This window comes from Trachinotus anak, unplaced genomic scaffold (genome assembly GCF_046630095.1).
Source record: "Trachinotus anak isolate AG129_WGS33_773 ecotype Australia unplaced genomic scaffold, CSIRO_AGI_Tana_v1 ptg000031l, whole genome shotgun sequence".
NCBI lineage: Eukaryota > Metazoa > Chordata > Actinopteri > Carangiformes > Carangidae > Trachinotus > Trachinotus anak.
The window spans coordinates 2,059,821-2,075,905 of record NW_027273882.1 but is presented as its reverse complement, the minus strand read 5'-3'; the positions used below and the strand labels follow the sequence as shown (position 1 = coordinate 2,075,905).

Genomic DNA, 16,085 nt, shown 5'->3' with positions numbered 1-16,085 from the left:
AAAAAACAAAAAACAAAAACACTGAGAGAGTAACTCGTTTCTGTAAATGTGTTACTCAGTGTAGCTAAAAATGTTTCCTTCTTCCTGGAAATGCAAGAAACAGAAAACAAGACAAACTCCCATTGGATCCTGAGCTTTGCTGACTGAAGGATCTCACAAGTGTTTGTAGATTTACAACTAACTCCCACATCAAATCTAAGGAACAACAGTGACATGGAAATCTCATGGTTCTCCTCAGTGATAGATTCGTGTTCAGAAGAGAACAGCTGTAAAAAGATGAAAAGGTTACACTCAGAAAAAGAACATTTGGCAGCCTAATCTATATTAATAATATATAAGGATGTGGTCGTTACTGATGTCACGATGATGTTTCACTTTATGCCCTGGGCCTTTATTCAAACATGTGTAGGGTGGGGACTCGGGGTTTGTGCGTTGTGTTCTGTTTAATTGTTTAAAATAAATCTGAAAATAAAATATTCCAAAGACAAAAAAAAAAAACCTAACAATTAATGGAATATTTTGTATCTTTCATATTACATGTGGTATGTAGTAAATGATCATATTCAAGTTTTTCAGTTCTGTTATTGTACTTCCTTTTGCTTCTGTGAAACGTTCCCTGATCACATCAATAAACTAAAGTTGTCTTTATAACGACTCGAGGTGAAGTGAGTAAAACAGGTGAAGAAGTTAAAGGAAACTACAACCACCACCAGTCAGCTTCACTTTTCATCCTCATCTGTCCAGACTCATATAATCAAGTGAAGACTTAAGGAATTTAATAAAAGATATCAAGAGTGTTTTATTATAGTTAATGTATGAATTCTTGACCAAAGACGTGTTTTGTGATGTCACAGTGAAGTTGACCTTTGGAGGCATAATAAAAGCAAATAAAATAACCCTGTATAGCAGATATGCACACGTTTGGCATGAAGCCTTGTTTACTAAAGGCAGTGGCACCCATAAACCGTATTTGTGTCAGTCTGTGTTGAATAGATGACCTTATTCTGATCTTTATGTTTGTGTTTGCATTTTATTTTCTGTTTAATTATTATTCAAAAATATTCCACAGCAATTAATATACAAGCTCTCACTTCTTCTGTGAAGCTTTTATTTTTCTATGACGGCAGTTTCAGAGGAAGCTGCGGGAGCTTTGGACGTGTGATTATGAGTGAGTGTGCCCTCTGCTTCCTCTGATTTGGCAGGACTCCCGTCACAACGGGACCATAAAGGAATGTTACTGAACAACACTGTGACCTACTAACACCAAACACACAACTGCTGCTGCTGCCAGAGCTGTTTGTACATTCACACCGTTCATGTGAAGCACAGCTCATGTTGCAGCCTGTTGCACGGCTGCAGCTTCAGCCCCTGTGATATTAGTAGATAGATGATGACCATTTAGACGTCACTGAGCTCACAGACAAGGAGCCGATTATGCAGCATTAGTAGCAATAGTTGATTAACTGATTAGCTGCAAAAATGAAAACTGATCATTTTCTGGTTTTCTTTGCTGGTTTGTTTGCTTTGCTTTGTTTCTAACTGTAAACCACATGTGAAAGAATTATTCACAGAAATAAAAGTACCAAAGTATTACCACCAACATGCATTTAAACCTATATTAACTGATTTTTTCTTGGACACTTGGAGGCAACATAAACTCTGACACACAGGTATCATCACGTCTTGAGTTGCTGATTCTCTCATCCAGCAGCTACAGAGGAGCATTATCATTTATCTGGAGTTGTGTTTCTGTCCAGCTGGAGAATCCGAGTCCAATATTCACTCCTCTTGTAGCTCAGCTTTGGGTCTCTGCCAACTCCTGAGGGAAAAATTTGGCTCTTTAGCTGCTAAATGCTCCACTTTCCTCACCAGCTGGTCTCTGACTGCGTCTGCCCAGTGTTTGATGCTGAGCAGGTGGGACACTGAGGGTTTTTAAAGTGTTTCAAAATCTGCTGCGGCTGAAAACGACGAGTGTGAGAGTGAAGTTGTGACAGCTGAAGCTGAGAGCAGCAGATTCATCATGATGGTTTCCTTTTTTCTTACATGATAGTGAATTGATTATCTTAGGGATTATCTCTTTTGAACTGATGACCGGACATAAAAATCTGACAATCTGAAGACACTTTTCACCATCTCCTGATATTTAATCAATGATTAATCTAAAAGGCAATCAGAAAACCAATAGGCTACTTAGCTGCAGCCCTAATATCAATACTTTTTTATGAAGATGTGGGAGCAAATGCAAACCATTGTATACAATATGAATTGAAGCCACTGATCCACCTTTTCAACTCTACAGTGAGGGTTTCTTTTCTCCTGAGATTTTGATTTGAGGAAGCACAAGAGATGTAAATGTCAAAGTGTGAGGAGACACCACGTGAACAGAGCCAGTCAGAGAGCATGAATGAAGCCTTGAACAAGCAGCACAGAGAGAGAAAGAGAGAAAGGAGGGGGGGGGGGGGGGGGGGGGATTTGTGTCTGTTTGTGTTTGTTTCTATGCTTGATGATGTGTTCATGGGTCACGTGATAAGTCAGCAAGTCTGATTAAACTCCAGCACTTCTTCTTGTTTGTCACCTCTTGCTTCTTTCACTCTCTATCCGTGATCTTCCTCTTGGAAACTAACTAAAAATCTAAAATCCAATGAGGAAAACAAGCTGGACATGAACCCCACTGACAACATGAGTCGGCAGTATTCAGTCCTGCAGCAAGCGACACTGCTCTTTGTCGCAGTCAGAAATCTGTTTCAGATGACACTGCCTGGCTGAGAGATACCAACACCGATTTGACAGCAGGGGAAGGTCACGGCCTCACACTGCAGGACAAGTTGTTGTTGTTGTGAGAAGTGGAAATAACTCTGACTGGCAGCCTGTCGTCTTCAGTGAAGTCATGGTCAAAATCAAAGACAGTGACGTAACTGACAGTAAAAGACAGCCCCAAAATAGTCAGAGTGAGCCTGGGTTAAAAAAAAAAAAAAAAAATCACCTTGAGGTAAAGTTTAAAATGAAAATGCATAATGATCATAAAAATTTTTTTCAACTAATTCTTGCAAGATAATCCAAGTAAAAGTAAAAGGAAATGTTAAATTTGTGTTCTTGATATTACAATACACATACATACATATAAATATAATATAATGTAATATATATATATATATATATATATATATATATATATATATATATATATATATATATATATATATAAATAACAAAATAACATTCAGCTTTACTTTCTCAGTTAATATAATGATTTCTATAGTTGCAACTAACTATTTTCATTATCAATTAATCTATTTTTATATCACTTGTATACTTATCAAGTTCTGAGACAGTGACATCTTCAAAGATCTAGATTTGTCCGATCAACAGTCCAAAATCCAAAGATATTCACATTTAAGAAGCTAATATTTTGCATTTTTAAGATGAGAAAACAATTGAATTTATCAATTAATTATTTTGTTGCTAATTAATGTTTTTTTTTTTTGATGAATTAAATCATTGATTCTGTGCTAATTTCTCCAGTGTTATTCAGTTTGAGGAGCACGGTTGTTTTTCTGTTTCCAAACATGAGGCATGACAGAGGAGTTGCTTTAGATTACACTTAATCAATTTACGCTGGCGTTATTAAGCAGAGATCAGTCTCTGTTCACCGAGGGTCATACAGAATCTATTACTTATTTTGTTACCAATTCATACAAGTTAACTAAAACTATGTACATGCAGCACATGAACTGGTCCAAATGGTCAAATTACAGTAAGAAGATACGTTTGCTGGAACAGAATTAGGAGGATGGTTAACAGAGACTCATCAGCTCTTCCAGGACACAGATGTGGATCTTGCTGACACACACACACACACACACACACACACACACACACACACACACACACACACACACACACACACACACACACACACACACACACACACACAGGAGCAGCAGTAGCAGCAGCAGGAGATTCAGCCTCATCAGCACAGAGATCAGATCTGAAGGACTGATCCATGCAGCAGCACTTTTCTTCACCTTTAGAAAACTCCTCAGTGGTCAGATGAAGATGATGTTCTCATCCTACAGACGGGATGCAGCTACAATAACTCCCCCCACCACAGCTCAGTCTCTGTTTAAACCGTATGTAAATTCCATTGATTTACGCTCTTCTGTAAATATAATTAAAATTTCTTCTATGTTTTGTTTTTCCTACATGGACAAAAAGACTGTAGGGACTATAAGGCTCCATGAAGTGTGGAAATTAGTCAATTAATGAATTAGTCACTTTGGGATGTGGGGAATGGCTACAGGTATTTTTCTAAATTTACTTTTATTTTTTTGCCATTTACTGACATTTTATACACAAAACAACTAATCAATTAATTGAGGACATACTTGGCAGTTTAATTGATAATGTTGTAGCGCTAAATCCAAAGCACCCCGGGGGATCTCGTCTCAAAAATAATTCATCATTCAAAACGTATACAATTAGAAATAACCCATCTACATAGTAGAGGTGCAGAGGCAGCAGTGCATCACATGTCAATATTATCTAACATATATATATATTTAGAAAGAAATCCACACATATAGATCATATTTTAACATCTATGTATAGATATAAATCAAAAAAACACTACACACTGATGTGAAGACACGATTTAACCACAACAGACTCTGCTTCAGTTCTTAGAAGGGGAGAAAAAAAAAGATCATACGTCAAACTACAGGATTTCACAGTTCAAATGTTTATGACCACAGTCCTGCTTCCAGTGAATTCACAGCTCACTTCACCACCACAACATGACCACAGTGTGCCACAGCGATATAAACACAACAGCCCCGAGGAGTTGGACTGTTCCGGTAGTGTCACTAAAGAGCCACTAAATGTTCCGCTGTGTGGTTGTCACATGACACAAGGTATGTGTCGGACTCAGATAGCGCCAACCGCGGACAGCTCAGGGTTGGTGCCACATCACACTGTCCAAAGGCCTGTGACTGTGAACTCCGACATGTTGGATTCTGGCTGACACCTGCTCTAAACATAACTCTTCACAAAACTCAATATCCTGCACAACACTGCTGGATACACACCTACAATGGAAATCATTCTGTTTGTTTTTATGACACTGGGTCTGTCTCCTGCTGGGGACAAAGGTGATAATTGCAAAACCACATTTAAAGCTGAAATCTGCAGTTTCACACAGGTTGTCGGCCTGTGGAGCGACAAATGATGTCCAAAGTACAGCAAAGCAGATGATACAGTACCTGGCTTTTATTAGGAAGCTTTATACAGGTGGCTGAGGGCCACAGCCAACGGCAGAACAACAACAGGTGAACCAGCCTTTTATTGATCCTGTAAATCCTGCAATTCTCATTGCACACACTACGCACATGTTACAATTAGCACCTGTGAAACCTGTGAGTTTTATTTTCACACTGAACAATGTCACTGACAATTCCAATAAAGTTTATCCAGACAACACGACTGCATCCTCAGTGATGACAGAGAGAGACCGGCAGCATCTCTTTCCATTCATTGCAGAACTGCACAGAGTAAAAAGAAGACAGGAATAAGGCAGGAAGATGTGTGGTCATGTGGTCTGCAGCTTCTGAGTAAGGTTCAAATTTATGCCACACAGTTCTCAAGACTTCAGCTCTCAGCCTCAACATGTAAAATACGACTGTGATGATGTTAAAAACAGGCACTCCGTTGTTACAGCAGCTATGAGTGAAATCACACAGTGGAGCTGCTTCAGCTGCAAGACAGGGGACCAAATGTTTCTGACCTTCCAGAAATCCAACTGAGGGTCCCAGAGCGTTAATCATTGATTGTTCAGATCATTAACCATGTGTCGTGACCCCGCCTCCCTTCAACCTGCACATTAAACCACAACCGATCTGGCAGAAATTCATCCAGAGGGGAAAACGACTTCAGTAGCATCCGCCCGGCTTAACTCTCACTCCAGAAACTAGCAGGAAAAAGAAACGCCTGTTCCCTCTCACTCTTGACCAATCACAGGTTTGCTATCTTACATCATTCACTATCAGAAACAGTCCTCACAACATCTAGCTGAAACCACAGTGACTACACCCCTTATCCTCCGCCGTTCTCTACAGGAACAAAGTCTCTGACCACACTCACTCAAAATGTCACCAACCTCATTAAACCATTGTAAAAGCTGCAGTTGAACATCCATGCAGCATTTTATTCATGCTGAAGAGAACCTGTCAAAATCTTGCTCAAACTTTCCCAACTTTTCTTCTCTTAACTTCTTTCCTGTCTTCAGTTTTTATCCCTCCAGCACACCACCATGACGCCACCACACCTGGCTGATGAAAGCTTTTGATGCAACTGCAAAACCTCCGCTGTGTTCCACTGTGCACCGGTACTCACCGGCAGACTGTTCAGTTTTGGTTTTGAGGTTGTGAGCGCAGACAGCGGTGCCGGGGCCGCAGCTGGTTGATGGTGAAGACTCGCAGAGCTTCAACGTGTACCTCACGTTGTTGTCCCGGTCCACAGCTTCCCATTTATAACTGCAACACGAGGAGAGAGAAATGAAGGGAGGGAGACAGAGCATGTGAACAAACCTGGTGCAGTAACATATTGTTGATTTACTTTTTTCCCAGAGCTGTCGACAATGGTGACACCTGTGACTGCTGCTACAGTCTAGGGCTGCAACCAACTATTATTCTTACTTCATTATAATAAGTTAATTGTTTAGTGCATAAAATGCCGACCACAATTTTCCTGACACTTCCTTCCTGACCAAAGTAAAACTGCATTCAATGTACAATGATATCTTACAGAAGAAGCAACAAATCTTGACATTTGAGAGGCTGAAGCCTATAAAAAATTCATATTTACTGAATAAAGACTTAAACTAAATCAACTTATCATTTTAGTTCTTGTGCTACATTTTCTACATTTGATAGTTTCTTGTAAGATAAATTTGAATTTTCTAGCAGGGCTGAAACAATAGCTAATCAAAAGAAAAGTATTTTGATGATTGTATCATGATTTAGTGCCTTTTCAAGCCACAATGATTCATCGACTTATTGTTTGAAATGAAAAAAATTACCTGGTTCCAACTTCTCAAATGTGAGGATCTGCTGTTTGTTTTGTCTGATGGTAATAAACTGAATAATTTAGGTGTTGCTCAGACAAAAAAAAAAAAAAAAAACAACATCTAAAACCCCTAGGGCTTTAGGAAAATTGTGGTGGGCATCTTTTGTTACTTTTGGACACTTTACAGATTAAACTATTGAATAACTTCATTTAGAGGTGAAACAATTAGTCCATAAATTGATTAGTTGATTGGCAGAAATACCAGAATTGCACAGAACATTGCAGAGATCGCGAGAATAACGGATCCCAGTGAATATCAGCAAATTGTGGATGCAGACGTCCGGTCAGTCAAGAAAGTGAAAGTAAAGAGAAGTTGGCTTCTACAACAGGATGTTGATTTGAAGCACACCTCAAAATCCACCATGAACCACTTCAAGAAACTCAAGCTGAAGCTGTTTGAACGGCCCTCACATTCTTTTGACCTGAGCATCATTGAAAATGGGTGGATCTTAAACACGCTGTCTGCGCCAGACGCCTAAAAATATCTCAGCACTTGAGGTGACCTGGGAGGAGAGCGGCTCTTCTCTGTTTTTTAAGTTCATGAAATAAAAAGTGACAGCACATTAACATCTGAGGCTCATTGCTTCATATCTGTTTGCTGCAGGGGTTGTATTGACTTATTTTCACTCCAAAAATACACAAAATATGTAATTTACCCAAGGGTGCACAAGCTTTAGCACACAACTCTCAGTACATGATCTGAATAACACCTCATCCGTCACTGCCTATTTTCCCATTTGCAGTTAAACCTGACAAAAGTTTCTTGTGACCTATTTCTGTTTATAAACAGCCTCCTTCCATGAACAGGGCAAGGACATGTAACCAGCCTGACAATATAGGCTGGGCTACCTGTTATCATTTCAGCCTTATTGCTGTGTCAATATTTGAACAGCAGCCGCCTAGACAAAGTAAAAGAGTAAAGGAGGACAACACTGTATTTAGCCAACAGTTTGCAATGTAATGTCACCTCCGACCAGTGGAAGAAGTACTCAATTCTCTTACATAAGTAAAAGTACTGATACAACTCTGTAAATTACAATACAATCATTAAAACTAACTTAAAATTAGAATAATTCAAAGGAAAAACAGGAAATCGTCCAGTTTGGAGTCTAATTTTATTTATTTTAACTCAGTGAATAATAAACTAATTTCAGCTATGCTTGTTTACACTGGTGGGTAATTAAATCTATAGTAAAGCATTATGTTTTATAAGCTCGTCATATTTTTGTTATGTATACAAAGACGTTGTTTTGTAAAGGTGTCAAATAAATACTGTGGAGTTCAAAGTGCAATATCTCCTTATGAAACGTATTAGTACTCAGTACCTCAAGTTTATAATATTGACTCAAGTACAGTACTTGAGTCAATATTCAGCCTTTATAGAAAGGCTGCCATGCCAGAGTCCCTTTCAAAAACACGTGATTTAACGCAGTAAACAATTAGCGTTAGCTGTTACACGACAGTTTCTATGTAGCGTTAGCGGTTAGCTAGGCTACACTTTAGCTTGACGAAAACAAAGATAACCGTTAAGACAGTTAGTCTGACACCATCTGAATGAGTTCAGGAGATTCAAACCCAGTGTGGGCTGATTAAAACTTATCAAGCAGCTCGGTTTTTCAGACAACAAAACTGTTTTCATCGATACAATGAATGGCTTACGCCGTTGATAGCGGTAATTTAACGTTAGCGAGCCGAACAAACCAAATGTAAAAGTTGATGTTGTAACTGAAACAAAGAGCCGACAGATTGTTAATGAGCCAAATTTAACATAAGACCTTACAATGTCAAGGGCTGTTTGACACCTGGTGTCTGACAACAAGCACATAAATAAATCACCCGTTGACTTATCTCTGAATCAAGGTAGAATTAGCTGCACATAAGACGGAGAACTGCTGTAATGTTGTGTTATTTGTGATGCTCGCAGCTGCAGTGTTTGTGCCGGAGGTGTGTTACTTACCTGCAGAGGTCTTGGTACCAGGGGCTGCTGCTGTCCCCCTCCGCTCCGGACCGGACCAGCAAACATCCCAGACACGCCACGGACCAAAGGAGCAGCTTCAGAGACGCACAACGACCGGATTTATACCCGAACAACATGTCTGCTGCGGTGGATACTGTCTGAGGAGCCTGACTAAGACGACATGATACAGCAGAGTCTGCCTGCTCCGGACCGAATCAGTAGGAAGTGACTGCACCACATGACAGGACATCACATGACGGTGACTGACGCTGCGTTTAAGGCCTGTGGGAAAACTGACAGCTAAGATACAAGACACCTTATTTGTCTTTGTTTGGTAACCCATCAATAGAAAACAAGATAAATGATACAAGGTGAATATGAAGAGGTAGCGTACAAACACACAGTGCACATCGTCTGTCTTTAAAGTCTCAGGATGACTGAAGCCTCATATTAGCTTCAGATATACCTGTGAATACGTTTTGATTGATTTGAACAACAAACCTCGGGTTTGGGGAAACTGTGTTTTGAAGTTTCCCTAGTTTGTGACTCTTTATAGACCAACAAACTTAATCAAGAATGTAATTTTCAGTAGCATTTTTAGTTGACTCATCACAGAGAGTACTATTCAGCCAGAAAAAGTAACGCTGGTAATGTTCACAGGGTTAATTCAACTTGGGTTTGGTGTTTACACCTATTCAAGAGAAAGCCCGCATATTTTTAAACTAGAGTCAATCACTTGGACACATTATATAAACTATAAAATATGAGGGTATCTAGAAAACAGCATAAAAGATCAGAGACTATACTGTCTGTCTACTGTCTCTGGTACCTGAATGCAGCGTTATTACCAACAATAGACCACCATTCATTAACATCCCGGTGCTATAAGCACAGAACTACTCATCAACAAAAGGAATAGATATACTGAATTACTAGTTACATGTACACTATACTACTGCATGTTCAATGGCACCTGAACGCAGCATTCCTTATGACACATCTCTCGTTGACCTCCTTTCACTTTGGGCCCTGAGTTCTGCCTTACAGAGGGATCCTGCTCTAATCCTGCCTCATTCACTTCAGCATCAACCATCTACAACATGTACTGACGGAGACTGTTGAGAGGTTGTCCTCAGTCTGGGAGAAAACTGCAGCTGTGCCTGAAAGTTACAACTCAGGGTAACAAACACACAATGTTTGATTGAGAGCCTCCAGTTGTTTAGGTGTCATATTGGGCCCTCTAGTGGCCATGCTGGGAGCCACAAAAACCCCTATTCACCACTCACTGAAAGGAAGGCAGACTGCTTATTCACTGAGGGCCAGCTATCTAAACAGTGTTCAGTATTCAAGTGCTTTCCCCTGTTATATTCTCAGCTGATGAAAAAGCTTTAATCCTTTATTTATTCGGGAATGTGAACATATTTGCTCCTCCAGCTCTCTTCTTCTTAGCATCCATTCACTTCCATACTTGAAAACCTCCTCAAGAGCTTTTTTTTTTTTTTTTTTGTCAGGGGCCCCAAGCATCTGCCTGTTCTGATGGTGTGCCTCTGTACACACACTGGGTGTGTACAGAGGCACACCATCAGAACAGGCAGATGCTCAACTTTTTAAAACTCCCCAGTCACCACAGTATAACCCACCTCCTCTGCAGCTCAGACCGAAGCTGAGGGCTCATAATTAGTGAGAAGTAATCACACCTGTTGAGAAGAAGCCTCACGCTAACTGTTTTTTGTAAAACAGTTAAAAACAGAGGCGTCGGGTTCACGGATTCTGCCTTTTTTCAAACTTTTGTTATATTTGCACTATGTGGTTCCTGGTCTTCATCTGCGTGTCGACAGGTACAGACCCAAGCCTTCAAACAACACACATGCAGCTAAAGGATGATCACTTACACTTTCTTTTCATGTAGTTGGTGCTGTCCCTGTAAATCTGTTCCAGGATGCCCCCACTGCTCCTGCTGCCGGTTGGTGCTCTTTGGATTTTTAGATTTTAAAATCTTAAAGAATAATTTATGATAAAGTCCCTATTTTCCACAGGTAATGTTACTGTCACCTCTGTGCTCGATGTGCTGCAGCCAGACTCTACAGAATCTCTGAAAAATAGATGTTTAGTATGTTTTATACATGCTCAGGTTTTACAAATGTAAAATTCATCAAAACCCAATTTATTCTTATCGGATGTGTTTGTCTTTTCAGTTGGCGCCATTCCTTTAAATGACACCCACAATGTGACCAGTGCTGCAGCAGGTTTGTTCTCATTGGTTTTTAGACCTTTCTGAGATTTAATGTTTGAAATGACATAATTAAATGTTTACATTTCTGTAGGTGGGAATGTTTCCATCTGGCTTGATCCACCACAGAGAAACAGTGCAGAAACCTTAGAAGGTACAATTTAAGTGTTATACATATAAATATATATAAAATGATTTTCATAAATACAATGTACAGTGACTGTTTTTATCCCACACTTTGGCTTTCATAGAGCTTCAGGCAGATATTACTGTCCAGGAGGGAGACATTTTGATTCCGGTAAGACGGAGAACGTTGTGTCCCCACGGCTGAAAGGTGTAGTTTAATTGTAAAGTATGAAAGTGCACAATCCACGGACTAAATGCACACAGCCCGTATTTGAAAACAGTGTCTTAAAACAAGACGTTAGGACTTGTGTAACTGGACCCAGCGTTGATTTGGTTTCTCTGAGTGTTTACCTGAAATCTGCTATATTTGGTTCTTAATATATGGATGTTAACACTTAAAATAAAACACTGGAATAGTGTAAAATGGGGGACCTTTAATGACCACAGGAAATAAGAAATGTCTCCAATGAAAGTGGAAAGACATTTGACATTTACTGTAATTTAATGAGGCCTGAATTTTGGCAGAAATTGAAAACAGAAATTGACCGGGAGTGAATCTGTCAGACTTCTACTGTAAGTTTTAATCGCTGGAAACAGGGACTCTAATCTGGAACAGTTCAGATTGTGTTAATGAATCTAAATGTTTGGTTGTCCAACATTACAGGAGGACAGGAACGCTGTGGAGACCGTGTGGCTGGACGCCATCGTACCTTACACCATCAGTGATGAACTGGGTGGGTTGTTGTGGTTCTAACAAACTCTAATAATGTAAGACCAGTGCAGTGACAATGACATAAAGGTTTCTATGTTTTCACCCTAACAGCTGATCGAGAGTCAAACATCTACGCTGCCTTCAAAATGATATCAGACTTCACGTGTATTCGCTTCCAAAGACGCACCACAGAGCTGAACTACCTCAAGTTCCTCAACGGCAAAGGGTGAGGAGTTTGTCCTGGGACGTTTCTGTTAAAGGCTCAGTTTACTCACATTACAAAAAATAGCTTATTACCACACTTCATGGTTTTATTTAAGATTTTATTTTATTACATCAGAAAGTGTTTCACACAGGCAAGCAAATTAACAATACATTAAAAAATTGTTATATTTTATGATAAACTCCAGTGATGTAAAAAGACAAAATTACAACAACAAAAAAACAAAAAAAATTCAAGTAAAATGGAGAAACTTGTAAAATCAGGGTAAGATCTGTGATAAGTCTTAAGAAGAGTTTTTAAATATTTCAGCCAGGTTATTCCAGGGCCAAAATTTAAGATAAATTTCATTTAAAACATTTTTAAACCAGAGTTTTAATCCAGTACTCTAGAGCAGATAAAAGACACAAAAGAAGGAAGGCCACAAAGAGCCTCAACAGAAGCTTTATCAGTCTCAAACTAAGAAGGTTCAGTAAAAAGGCTAAAACAGGTGTGATATGGTCACATGTCCTGGTTCTGGTTAAAAGCTTATGATATTTGTCTCAGATTTTTTCGCCCAAATTAGAGCCAGCTGAAATAAAACAGCGGTATGAGCACTTCATAGACCTGGAACTAAGCCATCTTTTTATAGGCACTATTTCTTCAGCAGAAAGTAGTTCCTCTGAGAACTGCTGAAGGTGTGTTTCTGGAAAGTGTCATTTTTCTCAGTCACCTCCGTTATGTTGGGGAGGAGGCAGAGATCTCAGACGTCTCAAAACAAATAAATTAAAACTGCAACTGGCACAACTGGAGGTGAGAAGAAACTTACAGTTTGTTTATTTTTTACTCTCTAGCTGTGCATCCTTTGTTGGCTGTCGAGGAGGACCCCAGGCGGTGTATTATGGTCGGACATGTAGTGTGGGGAACCTTTGCCACGAGATCGTCCACGCACTGGGACTGCATCATGAACACACGCGCAAGGACCGGGATCAGTACATCACTGTGCAGTGGCAGAGCATCATGCCAGGTGAACACCTCGCTTTTTAAAATTGTGAAAACACTAGCTGTGTTCAAACTGTGCATTCTGCAAACTTACAACTCTGTACATCTTTTCCTTTGGGTGGGGTGGGGGGGGCACTCAGTCCTGATATATTATCATGTTTTTCCAGTTGAAGGCTCCTGCTGTGGAGGTATTAAAACTAAAAACATAAAAAAGGTGCTTTGAATTTAGAAGATTATCCTAATCTCTGTCTTGCATTGTCCTTTACAGTTGCACAGCATATGTTAGAGATCAAAGGTTACAACAAAAGGACACAAAACAAAGGATGAAACACAGCAGGGAAAAAGGATTAACTTCATCTAGATAACAGAAAAGCTCGTGATCAGGGTGAAAGGTTCACAGGAACAGTTCACAGAACTAAAGTGAAACTGGAGCTTTAAGAATTAAGAAAACCTCATTCAAAACCTGATTGACATTTGTAACAATTCTAAAACTTAAAATCCAGCCATTCTCAACAGTGCTTGCTTCATATATCTAGATATGGATGGTTTTTAAAACATAAAAAGTAGTGGCCTCTAATGAACATCATTTCCCATAAGCTCTGGGTGTTTGCAGGCTGATTGACAGAAGAGATGAGTTCAGGAGCGAGTCGAGAGGTTACGGTTAGTCCAGACATGTCGGTAATAACAGCAGGACAGACTTCAGAGCGGGGAGCTGGTAAGGTTACTGAATATGGATGAACCAAAGTTACCATGACATAAGAACCCATTCTGCAATACTTGTGAATTCTGGGAGCTGTAGTTCTCTCTCTACTCTCAAAGTAATTGTTGGTTAACTTAGTTAAAATCAGAAGTTTCAGTTTCTTACAGCAGCTGATGTAGATGTTGTAGATGCTGATTTGTCTTAGAAAATGGAGATTACACACCAGGGACCCGCTTCACAGACGAAATAAATGCAGAATTAAAAATTGGATAGAATTACAGAAGGTAGACAAACCTTTTTAAATACCAACCAACAGCCTTCACAGAACATTTACGCACTAACATTGCACACACATGAATTTCTGTGTTTTCTCTTTTGTATGAAATGGCACATTTGGACACAGCTACTGTATTTTCAACTTGTGTGTGTGTGTGTGTGTGTGTGTGTGTGTGTGTGGCTTCAAAAGAAAAAGGCTAAATAAATCATTTGGAACATTTCTGATTTAAAGGGAGACAAAACAACTTCAAGGTGAAACGTGGGAACACTCTGGACCTGCCGTACGACGTTGACTCCATAATGCACTACGGGGCGTAAGTCCTAACCCATGCTCATTTCTTCAGAGTAACAGATCAACATTACTAAATTTACAATTCAACTACACACAAATTCATTTTAAATTTAGTTTATATTACAAATGATTTTGTCCTTAAAGGCAAATCTTGGGTAGCTTAATAAAAAATGATGCATCAGAGAAAACTTTTTTTTTTCTTTGCAGGAATGTCTCACTCACTATGTGTAAATCAGTTACACATGCATTCAGTAAATATTACCTTGCTCTTTTGTTGCAGGTATTTTTTCAGTGTAGATGGAAGTCCGACTGTGTTACCCAAGCAGGGTGGAGCACAGATGGGTCAGAGGACACATCTCAGCCACATGGACATTCAGAGACTGAACAGACTCTACCACTGTGGTAACAACCTCTTAACATGACCACAGTTACCTGCAGGTTTCATATAGATACAGTTTAAATAAATAAAAAACATGACATAATTAAATAGATATTAAATGCTCTAAATACATGGAAACAGTGTCACTATAATCAGACATAAAGAAATTCAACAATACTAAGACATTTATCTTCTTTCAGATGAGCGGATGAGATCGTTGTGAGTGGGCTTGCTGTTGGTTTACCTACATTTGCCACAAGATTGAATAAAATTAAGAAAAAAAATCCTGTTCTCAGTGTTTATTCTTTAAATTTTTTATTTTCTTTAATTTTACAGAGTAAGAGTTTAGAGTAAATGCCAGCCTAAGTACATTAAATAAAACGCTATAGCTGAAGTGTCTGGATTTTATTAAAAATCACAGTGTAATGGTAGTTAGAGCATCTTTAACTTTAGAAATAGGGACATTTTTCTAAGTAAAATGGTTTTTCAGCTAAAATCTTTATAGCTTTCACTTTTTAAATTTACGCTAATTTTACCTTAATTTACTGATCCAGCAGTTAAGACGCAACATTTACTTGTATTTTAGCAATGAGATCATAGTTATTGCAGATGTTGTACTGCCTGACTTATATTTAGAGGTGTTTTCAATATTATATACAGAACAAATAATTAATACAATGTAGTCCAGTGCAACAACACCTTTAACTGTGACCTCAATAATTAATAATATAATTGATACACATTTACTGACATTATACACTTTGAAAATGTATAACTTATGGCAGGGCTGTGGTACTGGATTGCAGCAGATAATGCAGGTGAAGCTAAAAATGTGGCCACTGATTGTATCTTAACCCAAGGAGGTAAAGACCACAACTAAATATAAACCTTTTTTTTTTTTTTTTTAAATTAAATCCTATAATTTTGATATATAAATGTTTGCAGGGATAGCAGCATTGCATAACATATTACAATGTATTAAATGACTATAACAGTTTACTGTCTCTAGGATAACAGCAGTTAAAACAGTTCTAACAATAGGCATTCATTGATGTAGCAACCATTGTTGTACAAAAGCCCGTCTCACAGACCA

At 38.9% G+C, this 16,085-nt stretch overlaps 2 protein-coding genes across 4 annotated transcripts in view; one reads left to right on the top strand and one right to left on the bottom strand.

Moving 5' to 3' along the window:
- Positions 1-9,272, bottom strand: part of igf2r (insulin-like growth factor 2 receptor) — a 46,188-nt gene extending 36,916 nt beyond the window's left edge. For both annotated transcript variants that reach the window (XM_071467495.1, XM_071467496.1), the window contains exons 1-2: positions 9,077-9,272; positions 6,388-6,527 (exon numbers count right to left, since the gene is read on the bottom strand). In XM_071467495.1, coding sequence (XP_071323596.1) covers positions 6,388-6,527; positions 9,077-9,213 — 277 coding nt within the window. In that variant the 5' untranslated portion in view covers positions 9,214-9,272. The remainder of the gene's footprint in view (positions 1-6,387; positions 6,528-9,076) is intronic.
- Positions 9,273-10,683: 1,411 nt separating this feature from the next.
- LOC139612231 (hatching enzyme 1.2-like) lies at positions 10,684-15,279 on the top strand. Of its 2 annotated transcripts, XM_071467572.1 has the most exons (11): positions 10,686-10,914; positions 10,986-11,039; positions 11,272-11,322; positions 11,401-11,460; positions 11,558-11,604; positions 12,097-12,166; positions 12,256-12,370; positions 13,198-13,370; positions 14,554-14,635; positions 14,894-15,015; positions 15,193-15,279. In XM_071467572.1, the coding sequence occupies exons 1-11, from the start codon at positions 10,881-10,883 to the stop codon at positions 15,213-15,215; spliced, it is 831 nt and encodes a 276-aa protein (XP_071323673.1). In that variant the 5' UTR covers positions 10,686-10,880; the 3' UTR covers positions 15,216-15,279. The 2 variants fall into 2 exon arrangements, with proteins under 2 accessions (XP_071323674.1, XP_071323673.1); XM_071467573.1 differs by lacking the exon at positions 10,986-11,039 and having other exon boundaries at positions 10,684-10,914.
- The last annotated feature ends 806 nt before the right edge of the window (positions 15,280-16,085 follow it).

Excerpts from the sequence above, each read along its gene's own strand:
- LOC139612231 (XM_071467572.1), top strand. The coding sequence starts at position 10,881 with ATGTGGTTCCTGGTCTTCATCTGCGTGTCGACAG. Across the intron at positions 10,915-10,985 it reads CTTCATCTGCGTGTCGACAG|TTGGTGCTGTCCCTGTAAAT; the intron begins GTACAGACCCAA and ends CTTTTCATGTAG. Across the intron at positions 11,040-11,271 it reads CCCCACTGCTCCTGCTGCCG|TTGGCGCCATTCCTTTAAAT; the intron begins GTTGGTGCTCTT and ends TTGTCTTTTCAG.